An 11,950-nucleotide genomic window follows, 5' to 3' on the forward strand; every position below is an offset into this window, starting at 1 on the left:
GTTATTTGGTTAATCTGGTTCCTTTAAAAAAAAACACAAATAATCAGGAATTCAAACATCTGTGTCCTGCCTCAACCATTCTTTTTTAATTTTGTACCTAAAAGAAACCTACTTTCAAAAGCATATGTTTCTCACTGGGCGTTAGATACATTTTGTTTTCATAGTAGTCCACACACAAATTCACAATGTCTGCAAGCAGCTCTTCATAGCCAACAATCACCTCCAACTGTTGCTGTAAAGACTGGAAAAAAAGAAAAGGATATTAGTCAACTAGTTATACTCCCTGAGAAACAACAGTTACTACCAAACTGGAAGAGTTTTGTTTTAATAGTTTTGTAAAGCATTAGGTATTTTGCAAAAAGACAATTAAAGCTTACTTGTGTTATCTTGTTGTGGTTGGCAAGGAACATGGAGAGGTTCTGGGATTCTTGAATGGACTGAGGATCTGCCATTTTCCGCAGGAACTGAGCAGCTCTTTGAAAACAGAAGAAAAAACAGTATTTCCCTTCAGCAGGGCTGCCTGTAAGCAAATCCATACCCTTTCAACAGAAACACACCCATCCCCAAATCTTCCAGGGGAACTGTAAGTTGTCAGCACATCTTTAAATGACAGTACACTGGCATATCATTCACTGCTCGTACAAGGCTGTCGACCTCAGTGCATCTCCCACTTGCAAATTCCTGAATCAAGCAGAAAGAGAACTTGGCAGACACGGCCAGCACTTTTTTGTCACAGCTTTATAGAAGTGAGTTAACCAAACACCGGCTACGGACTCAACAAAGTTGTAGCAAGAGCCTGTTTCGTAAAAGATGAAGGGAAGGCTTTTTAAGAAAACAATTGAAAAGAATGGTGAAAGTTCAGTATAAGAGAGTTATGGACTTCATTTATTCCAAATGAACTGTTTTACAATCCAGAATCACCAACTGCACCCTAGTTAAAAAGCCCACTCCAACACAAACCAAAACCTATTGGGTATACCCCTCAACTGATGGGGGCAGCAGTAGCTCTATAGACCTGGGGGTGCTGGTTGACAGCCGGCTGAATATGAGCCGGCAGTGTGCCCAAGTGGCCAAGAAGGCCAACAGCGTCCTGGCCTGTACCAGAAATAGTGTGGCCAGCAGGAGTAGCGAAGTGATCGTGCCCCTGTACTCAGCACTGGTGAGGCCACACCTTGAATACTGTGTTCAGTTTTGGGCCCCTCACTACACGAAGGATGTTGCAGTGCTGGAGCATGTCCAGAGAAGGGCAACAAAGCCGGTGAGGGGTCTGGAGCACAAGTCTTATGGGGAGCGGCTGAGGGAACTGGGGTTGTTTAGTCTGGAGAAGAGGAGGCTGAGGGGAGACCTTAACGCTCTCTACAACTAAAGGGTTGTTGAGAGGGGGTTGTGGCGACATGGGTGTTGGCCTCTTCTCCCAAGTAACTAGTGATAGGACAAGAGGAAATGGCCTCAAGTTGCGCCAGGGGAGGTTTAGATTGGATATTGGGAAAAATTTCTTCACTGAGAGGGTGGTCAGGCATTGGAACAGGCTGCCCAGGGAGGTGGTGGAGTTGCCATCTCTGGAAGTGTTCAAAAAACGTGTGGATGTGGCGCTTCAGGACATGGTTTAGGGGACATGGTGGCACTGGATTAATGGTTGGACTTGATGATCTTGAAGGTCCTTTCCAACCTAGTGATTCTGTGACCTTGCAAGCCACACAACCCAGGAAAAGTCAGCCTTCCAGAAAACAGAGGTTGTCCTCCAGAAGCACGCCTCCAAAGAAAAAGAAAGGCAAACCAGGTAAGTTTAAGAGGTCTCCAGGCACAACAACAAAAGGCAACTAGTGGCAGAGGTAGAAATTAAATCTCATGTAAGTAGAAGCAACATAGATAAAATTGGCTAGTCATTGCCTGAATGGTTTTCTTAATGATAAGACCACAGATGCTACAGCTGGCATAAAGACTGTTTTCCCCTGCTGCCCTGACCACCATGTTCAACAAAAGATACCCAATGCCATCTGGCAGCTCAAGCACAAAACTTGGCCACCGAGATCCCACCCTCCTCCCCTCCCTGCTCCACCTGAGGTCAGAACAACCTGAAACAGCCAAAATGAAATGTCTTAAGAACAAGTGTAACAACTCTCAGCTACAAATGTCAAAAGTGGATGCCAAAAATGGAGTAGAATAGGAGTAGTAAAGTAGTAATAAAAAGCAACCAGCAAGCCAGTTTCCTCTCAAACTTTAAAAGAAAGCTTTACTGAGCAAAGTACGTTCAAGACAGAAGTATTTGACAGCTTGGCATTAAAAGGCAGAAGAACCTTTTGCTGCTGGGAGAACAGCATAAAGAAGATAGATTTACTCAACTACCTAACTGCAGTCAATGCATCCCTAATTTAATGGCAATCTGTCCCACATATAAAGGGACTAACTTTTGAAGAGAAAGCTGTCAGAAAAAGAGTAACTGCTGCCATCTCCTGGGAGGCCTGTATCCTGGCAGCAGAAAGCCGGGACCTGTTGCTCCTTGCCACTTACCGCTTGTAGGCGGAATGGTCGTTTTTCACGCTGCACTTCATATTCTTCAACTCATCCAATACCGCAAACATATTGATGAATTTGCCCAGTGTGATCAGATATGCTTCAGACACAAAGTCCTTCCTCCTCTCCGCGTGGCATAAGCGTCTCACCTCGCCACAAAATCGTTCAATCGCATTTCTCTAATGGGGTTGGGGAGGGGAGGGGGAGGAAGGGAAGAGACAGGGAGTAAAAGCCATGACATTTCCAGGAAAAAAGTTTAATTGCGTAATTGGAGCTGGTCCAATGAAAAGCACTGCTGAAGCAGAAAAAATATTTAAGGCATGCAAGAGTAGCAAGGGATCAGCACAGGCTTTTCAGCTCCACCTCTGTGTACTTGCTCTGTGCTACAAGTATCACCAGTGATTTTCGCCACAGAACTTGCCAGGCACAAGAGACAAGGTGGTTCTTTGCAGATTAAAGTCATAAAAGTTTAAAATTCCTTTGAACCAAGTGATTTCATGCTCTTCAGTGAGGAAGTGTATATGCTTTAAAGGGTAGATTATAGGTATGTTCCCATAAAACAAAAAAAAAATCCACAGCACACTGTACATGCTAACTCTCAAAATCATCCTGCCACATGTTTATTTGAGGGCTTATTTCCAAGTGTGCATCAGGGCCATTTGGGATGGAGATGAGAAGCACAAAAAAGACAGCAACTTCAAATGTAAAGCGGAATCTGTTCTGACTTTAGAGCACTAATCTCTATTGAGATGGTAATGGAAGGAGATTGTTTGTACTCAGCAAGATCCACCAGTTGGGGAAGATGACAGGAAATGCTACATGTCATTCACTCTGCCTGTGTGCTTGTAGGCTCTAGCTGCTTCGGCTCTCTCCAGAAAAATGCCTGGAAGCATCCTCAGTCCCTTGAAGCAAATGGCAAGCTGCCAGCACGGGAGGAGAACGCAAGACAGACTGCTATTCTCCAGGGCCTGTGTAGCTCGGGGGGGCTGGCAAGTCACAACAACTGGGTTAGCTTGCCTCAATGATGAATTTCCATAGTAAAGCTGCACCTGCTGCTCTGGTGTCCAGACGTGTGGAACCCTCACTCCCCAACAAATGGCTTCTGTGCCAAGACACTTTTACGTACACATGTGAAACATATTATATTTCTATTTCCCATCTTCCTAAAGTACCAGATCTCTGTCCCCATGTGCTACGTAGGGACTATATGCAATTAAGTTTGAATTTATGATGAAAGTCTTAATGGAGATCACCTGAAGTTTTTAAGATAGGCATTAGAAATTCTGCCCTTCTGTGAGACAATATGGGGTTGGGGTTTTTTTTGAAGTACAACAGCTAGGTTCAGTATCTGAGCACACAGTATCAAACATACAAAATAGGAATATAAAAATACAAGCCTACTGACAAATTTTGTTTCCATTCCTTTTACCTGAAAATACATAAAATTCATCAGTTTTGTGACTTCTGGCTCCAGAACTTCCACAGTTTTCTCATAAATTTCTACTCTGTTAGGCTGCTCGTTGCACTTGACCTGAGGATAATTAAAGAGATCATTACACTTGGAACTTTCCCTGATAAAGCCTCAGAAACTAAGATCCTGAGGAAATGCATTATCATTCTAAAGAGACAAACTTAAGGCATAAATTTCTATGTTTGGTAATTTTATGCTAGTCTTCTGAGCTTAGCTGTATATGGGGGAAAAAAAAATAATTCTAAGATTTTTCTATTATCTCACAGAAAATAATTTAGTTGTCAAACACCTCTGTATTATTAAGACAATATTCTTTCCACATTAAGCCACTTGCTCAAAATCATGCACTAAAATAGGGCCAGAACTAGAAATTAAAACAGATTGCCTGACTTCTACTCTAAACATTGAAACCACGGGCTAAGTCTTCCTTGCATTTCACTACAAAATAATTGCATTACAAAATCCTTATAAAGCAGGCAGGTGTCAACTCATGATAGTAATTTTGTTCCGTATTCTAACAATATTCTTAATATTCTTCCTACCCCATGCCTGTACAAACATTCCCAGACACCTGAGGCTGACTTGTCACCTATTCGCAGGGTTTTATTTTTGTATACAGATCAAGAAAACACTATGTAGCTCTGACATTTAGAAAATTACTATCTAGGATGTCTAGAAACTTAAATGTTCAACCTGAATGTTAATTGTTACATGCTATGCTACTTGTTAAACCTGTTCTGAATTTAAGTATTAAGTTGGGGAGTGGGAAGGGCTCATTCTCTTGAATGAAATTTTGACCTCAAACAGATAAAACAATCAAAGGTTTTCCTTCTAGAGCACACTACCCTATACTACTCTTGAACCTATCAGTAAGACTGATGCAAAACCCATGAGGTATTGCTATAGATGCCTTATAAAAAAAAAAAAGAAAAAAAAGAAAAAAAAGAAAAAAAAGAAAAAAAAAGAGTCCAACCAGTCCCCAAGTGCTAAAAGACACTATTCTATGTCATGCCCAGCTTAACAATTCAGGAGTCAAAGCTGACTACATTTCAGAATTCATTGACAAAGCTTTATCTGTACAACTCTACACCAAAACAAGACAGAAGTTCACATTGCACGACAGTTTCATTTTCATCATTTACCTGAGGAATGGCTCTTGAGCAGCTTCTCCATGTGTATAACATGACCGCATATTCCTGACCTTCTTCTAGCATTTCATTCTGTAAGAAAGGCACTCAATATAATTAGGCATTGTAATACAAAAGGATTAAATCCACTTGTCTTCTGTCATTCCAAACCCTTGTCCAAACAAACTCATTTCTCTTAGCAGAATGTATTTATACAAACACACATATATTGAAAGTTGAATGATACATCATACTGTATGTACGTTAAATAATATTAACATAATTCATAGGTTCAGCTGCCACATTACATGTATCAGAGCTGACCAGCTACTGATGTCCATCTTGGCTATAATCCAACAGCTAAAAAAAAAAAATTCCATTTATCCTCAGTCATCTGTTTTAGCACCCAACGTAATTCTGAGAGAATTCATACCATCATCTTCATACCACTAAGCCAACAAATACCTATCAGTTCACTAATCAATAACTGCATCAGTTATGCTTATCTAATGACAAAAATTATCATCTCCCCAGATCAGATTGGTTTTTGTGTTGTTCTTTCTTCCCAAAATTAAAGACACTGTGATCTATAAATATAAATAAAAATGCTAATCTGAGGGGGGAGGGTGGCGGCGGGGAGGGGGGGGATGTTTTTCTTTTTAAACTCAGGCACTGCAGGTGGAATGGTCAAGGACGAAAAAGTCAGCACATGCAGAGCGATACCCTTCTTTACGTGTCAAAGAAGAGGTCCAACAACATCCAAACAACCAAAACAAGTTACAGAGTCACCAGATAATTTTAAAGCTAGATTGGTATAAATTTACATAATTTTCAGTAGCATGTAATCAGGTGCTTAATCTGCCCATTTCACCATTTGTGAACTGGCCTTTAGGATTACAAGATATATTATTCCTCATTTTCCAAGAGTGTCATGAAACGACAAGAAGTTCAGTACAGACCAGCATTTGCAGCCTGCAAATTCTTTTGTATCCCAAAACAGCTACACCATCAGCAGAGATGGAGTTACTAGCATGAAGTCTTATCTTCTATTGTGGAACTGTTAAAAACCACAGAATACCTTACCCAAAAGCATGCCAGTAAACCACTAACATTGTCCTACTTTCAGCTGGGATAGAGTTAATTTTCTTCCTGATAGCTGGTACAGTGCTGTGTTTTGGATTTGGGATGAGAGTAATGTCGATAACACACTGATGTTTTGAGTTGTTGCTGAGCAGTCAAGGACAGTCCAGCTTCCCATGCTCTGCCCTGCCAGGGAGGAGGCTAGGGGTGCACGGGGAGCTGGGAGGGGACACAGCCAGGACAGCTGACCCAGGCTGGCCAAAGGGATATTCCATATCGTACAACATCATGCTCAGTATATAAACTGGAGCAGTTGGCTGGGGAGGCGCCGCAGCCCAGGAACTAACTGGGTGGTGAGCAATTGTGGTGTGCATCACTTGTTTTGTATAGTCTTTTATTCATTATTATTATTTTTTTTTCTTCCTGTCCCATTATTAAACTGTCTTTATCTCAGCCCACAAGTTCTACCTCTTTAATCAATTCTCTGCCCCATCCCGCTGGTGGGGGGCAGAGTGAGCAAATGGCTGTGTGGTTGTTTCAGCTACCTGCTGGGCTAAACCACAACAAACATACACACTCCTCTGAGGAAACCAACAAAAACCCTTCAACACCACTAAACTGACAGAGAAATAGTAAAAATTTGAGAGATTGCAAGGTAATTTTTCACTCAGGTTACAGCAGCTAGCTGTCAATACAGCTAACTCACCTCAGAATATGGGTAAAATGCACAATGAAAGCAGGAAACTTTTGAGCAACAGCAGCTGATCAAGACAACAGACAATTTTAAAGTTATCAAGAAGTACAAGTGTGAAAAAAGAAAAGCCACACACTTTTTCATCTTACTGCCTCCTGGAAGTGTTATAGGTAACCTGGTTACTGCTCTTCTGTGACCACAATTCTTATAATGTACTGCAAGATGACATATTCCTCTCCTTTTATTCCAAGTAATACAAAAGTATACACCTGAACATCTACTTACCATGCTAGAATGGACTGTAGCTTGCTCAATGTATCTTGCAATGCCAGTGACAAATGCATTTCTGTCTTCAAAATTAGTGTTAAAGTTTGGCTGCAGAGAAAGCAAAATAAGAGAATTAAATCTTTGGTAGGGAAAATAATTTTTATATATATTGCAAATATAAACACATTTTGGTTTTAGTTGTGGTTTTGGTTTGGGGTTTTTTTTTTTTTTGAAAAGCACATACTCTTTTTCTTAACAGCAATGGGAGACTGAAAAACTCTTTTTCCTAGAGTGACAACACACCTGGTAAAGCAGAGATGATGGCGGGGGTTCAATACACGGTTGCTGATCTGGCAATGGTAATTCTTCCAAGAGATCCACATTGGACAAGGCATCCTCCAGTGTTACTTGAGCAGTCATTTTGCACCTGGTTAAAAAATACATACATACATATAGATATGTATACACACATACGTGTAACTTTTTATGGGTTACTATATACACAGAAAACAAACGAGTAATATGAAGAGCGGGGAACTACTTATGTTGTGGGAAATGTGTCATTTCCCTTCAACCACAATGGAAGGAAAACAGTCAAACTGAAACCCAGCTGGTTTTAGCGTCCAAATTTAAAAAAGACTTTTAGGACTAACATCCTCCTCCTCACTTCTATGAGTTGAGAAATGTTTCTCTTCCCCTGCTGCTGTACACCAGAAATACACCAAAAATAGAGGAAAGGATGACCTCTAACACTCAGTTTTGAGCTGATGTGTCTTCAAATCCTTATGCACAGACATTGCTACCAGCCCATCTTCAGGAGACCTGGCTGTCAAAAGGTGCCAGCAGTCTCCAGTGTTTCATGTCCTAGGGACATCCAGATCCACTTTGAGTAGTTAGTGGTAGTAGTTAGTTAGTAGTAGACAGAGAGGTCCAAAACCCCTCAGGGTCATGGCAATCTCCATATACCTCCAACTGCTGTACTGCAGCGGGCTTTGAACACAGAACAGCAACAAGAAGAAATTTTATTAAGAAAGTGTGGAGTGAAAAACAACCCAATCTGCCACTTTTGTATAATGATCTACTCATCTTCCTCAGTAGAGTAAAAAATGCCTCATTTTTAAGATAAGACTTCTAATCAAGCCATCTCTTTTCTACTGGGCTTTGCAAGTTATTCTCCCCCACTTACCAAAGCAAAACCATGCACCCACTGTGAAAGGAGCGGCTGAGCACTGCCCTCAGCTCTAACCAGAAGGGCAGGAACACCAAGCGCCCGCACCCCAGAGGAGCCCAGCACATGTCACCCCTGTGGAGCCGTGCCAACCCCACATGCAGGGGGGAATGAGCAGCTTTGCTGAAAGCTCACCGCAAGAGAGCTGGGACAGGCTGGCGATCCCACCGCTTGCTGCACTTCTAGTAGCCCGACAGAAAAACCTCCTCACTTTCTCTTACCTAATTATGGTTTCCTGGGGAAAGTCCCAAAGAAACAGCAGCTTTACCTCCAAAAAAGGGCTCAGCTGACCAAAAAAAAAACAAACAAAAAAACCCGAAACAAAAAACCCCACACCCCAAAACCCAAAGCAAAGAGAAGGAAGCAGCCAGAAGCGATTACCTATCTGCCTTCAGAGACCAACCCTGCATCCCAAGCCATTGCCACAAAGCTAACATACTGAGAGCTCGCTGACAACTTTAAACAGCCACCATCAGCAAGGTCCAGGGGCCTTTTGCTTCTTGAAACCCCAGCCCAAACCTTGCTTCAAAGCCTGAGCAGATGAGTCTTTGTTAAAATAAATGAATAAACAAATGCCCGTATCGTGCAATTTGTGACCCCTGCTGAAAAACAAGGAAGGACTGGACTGACAGGAGTGCTGGCTGGCTGACCTGCGCCGGGACACTTGCCCAACGCCTGTCTACACCCAGCTCAAGCTCCGTCACAAGAACCACAGTTCTTCCCAAATTAGAGATGGGCAAAAACCATAGCCTGTCTTTTGATAAATTAACAAATGCCAAAAAATTCCACATGTGGGCAAAAGTCCTGTGAAGAGGTCAGACTCTCCACAGTTTTACCCTAGAGGAAACAGAAAAGAGTTGCCAAGAGTCCAGAGCATTTCAAATAAACCATATTTTAATTTTTGGTCTAAGTGTCTGCAGATCAAGCTTTAGCTAAAAAAGAAAACAAGACAAGATTTACATAGGTTGGTTTAACTGCAAGACTCCTTCCAACTGGAAATTTTTCCCCCTCTTAACTTCTATCAAAGCAGAAACACCTGCCTGTGTGGCTGCTCCTGGACGTGCCAGCGGTGGGACCGATGGGCCCATAGACCTCTCCCCCGCTTCACCGCAGGACAGGCGTGATTCACGCTTCCCCTCTGCCCCCCAGAAGCCAGCAGCGGAGGTTTGACCACGGCGGCGGCAGGGGGACAGCTGGGGCTCGGCCGCTCTCAGGCGGTGTTAGCCAGGAGACAACGTCCCACACAGCCAGGCGACACCACCGCATGGTCCTCGCCACATCCTTGCCTGATGTGGAAGCCCTGGGACCAGAAAAGATTTCCTTGAAGTTGGGTTTTTTCCCCCCTTTCTATTTTGCTGCTGTTGCTGATAAAACCAGCTCCAAAAGACAACAGCTATTTCTAACGTACAATGTCGGAGGGCTGGCAAAACCAGAATTCCACACACCCCCAAGTCTCAGAAAAATTTATTTAAGGAAACTAAAATTCACAAGACACCAAATTGGATAGTTTTGCCTCCTTAATAGTCTCTCACTGTGAGTTCTTACAGGCGAAATTATTGGGCAGGAGAGCTAGTACTTTAACTGGCTCCTTTTTGGTAAAGAACATAAGAAACTTCAAAGACCTACTGAAAAAACATCTGATTAGGAGTTTACCTAAATGAGAACAGATTAAAACACTGTCGTCATGCTGATAATTATAGTTGTATTAGTAAATTTACCCAAGCTGTGAGAATTACTTTCTTACTAAATTCCTACAATGTTGTGTTTTCCGCTTTGTACCTATCTGAGATTTCCCAGGACAGATTTTCTCAGGTAGAAGATGTGTCAGAATTACTTCCAAAATAATCGTCTTTTTCTTTTTGTTATCTTTGTATCATGACCCATCATTACAGCACGAAAGTCAAAATGCACTCCAAGAACACGTTTTCCTGGACATACACAGCTGAATTAAAAACCATTAATTACCTGACATCCTCCCTCCAGGAGAGGGGATCACGTATGCCAGCAAGCTGTTTTGCTAAATTTTGGCATTTGATGAGCAGACCCAGCTTTCTGAGCAGGAGACAGCACCGTCTGTGCCAATTCTCAGCTCCCGTTTCTGGATTTCAAAGCAAGAAAATCAGTCTCCTGCACAGACAAGCTTCTGCCTTGGAGTGCCAAGTCCCACCGTGTCCAAGGATCAGAGGTACCAGTCACAGGGCTTTTTAGGGAAACTTTGGGTATATTAGTGCAAGGCCACTGACCAGCTTAAATGCAGATATTCTTCTTTTTCTTCAGTTCTGAAGGAGATGAGCACCAGGTGGGCTTGACCTGCTCAGAAGAGCTTGTGCTGTGGAGAAGCTCACTGAGCTGCCTCCATCACATTCTGTCCACAAGAAAAAAGAAACCAAAAAAGGCACCAGACCTTGAAGCTCCTTTAGCATTGTTTACATTTTGATTTAACTTCGGAGCAGGATTATTATTGAAACATATTCAGACAAAAGATTTGCCAATCTTTTTTAAAATGTCTTAATTCTGTACTGTTGTTCTTAGCCATGCAACTGCACGGTAAGCAGTGCCCTACTCAAAACATTGCTTTGGCATTTAGAGGAGATGACTGTCAATCCTAGTAGACACACCATTTCCATATCTCCATCCTTAGAGAATTACGTCAAAGTCTTTGCAAAAGATCTATATTCTTAATTCCAAGCATATCAGAAAACACCCAGCATGCATCTCTCAGCCTTGTTCTTTTAGGCCCCCTGAGGCTTCAGACTACTTAGAAAAAAAATATGAACAGGAGCAAATTATGGGGAAAAGTCTCTTGGACAAAAAAAAAGTGACCAAAAGAAATAATTAAAAAACAGACAGTAAGGACTGAGAAAGGAGAGAGTAAACTCTCTGAGAGTTACTGAGAGTAACTTCAGAATCACTGTGAGAGAGGACTGCTGTAACACTATTCAGCTCTCGACCTCAAAGGTAGAAAAAATCCCTCCAAATTCTAGGGAGTTAAGTAGTTAGGAGAAAAAAAAAAACTTTTAAGTTTTTAGCTTTTTTAAGATTTCTTCCAGTGACAGAGTTAAGCATGTCAGATTATTTACCAAAGAAAAGATCAAAAGACAACGCAGGCACTCGGTCTATAAATAGCTAAAACAGGAAAATGATGCTTGATGATATGAGATAGTTTTTATACGTGTTCAGCAACGGCACACACAATCCAACAGATGTAACTTGCAGCTAGCAACGAAGTTTAGAAAAAAGAAGATTAATATGGGTAAAGCAAATGAACTTAGGTAACTGTAGGCTTTTTGAGACCTTGTTATAAATGCAGAAATCACCACACAGTTCCTCTTTAGCCTCTGCCACAATCACTTGGCCAAGACTTCCCCAGAAATGGCCTCTAATGGCCTTAAGAATCTATCCAGCTGAGATTTAAAAAGACATCAATTCTCAGCATAAAAAGGTCAACCTGAAATAACTGGGTTTGATGATACCTACTTACGGATGAAAAATAAAGCTCTTAGCCAAAGTTATCAGATTAAATTCTATGGCTGTGTTACACAAGATCAAGAGATAATCAATAATAACTT

At 41.8% G+C, this 11,950-nt stretch overlaps 1 protein-coding gene across 2 annotated transcripts in view; it reads right to left on the reverse strand.

The window, feature by feature from the left end:
- CYFIP1 (cytoplasmic FMR1 interacting protein 1) overlaps positions 1-7,577 on the reverse strand; it is a 62,307-nt gene extending 54,730 nt beyond the window's left edge. The window contains exons 1-7 of one of the 2 annotated variants that reach the window (XM_010287231.1): positions 7,457-7,577; positions 7,172-7,261; positions 5,128-5,205; positions 3,944-4,045; positions 2,512-2,693; positions 378-474; positions 113-241 (exon numbers count right to left, since the gene is read on the reverse strand). In XM_010287231.1, coding sequence (XP_010285533.1) covers positions 113-241; positions 378-474; positions 2,512-2,693; positions 3,944-4,045; positions 5,128-5,205; positions 7,172-7,261; positions 7,457-7,573 — 795 coding nt within the window. In that variant the 5' untranslated portion in view covers positions 7,574-7,577. The remainder of the gene's footprint in view (positions 1-112; positions 242-377; positions 475-2,511; positions 2,694-3,943; positions 4,046-5,127; positions 5,206-7,171; positions 7,262-7,456) is intronic. The other variant, XM_010287232.1, reaches the window with a different exon arrangement.
- Between the last annotated feature and the right edge of the window lie 4,373 nt (positions 7,578-11,950).

This window comes from Phaethon lepturus, unplaced genomic scaffold (assembly GCF_000687285.1).
Source record: "Phaethon lepturus isolate BGI_N335 unplaced genomic scaffold, ASM68728v1 scaffold7455, whole genome shotgun sequence".
Lineage (NCBI taxonomy): Eukaryota > Metazoa > Chordata > Aves > Phaethontiformes > Phaethontidae > Phaethon > Phaethon lepturus.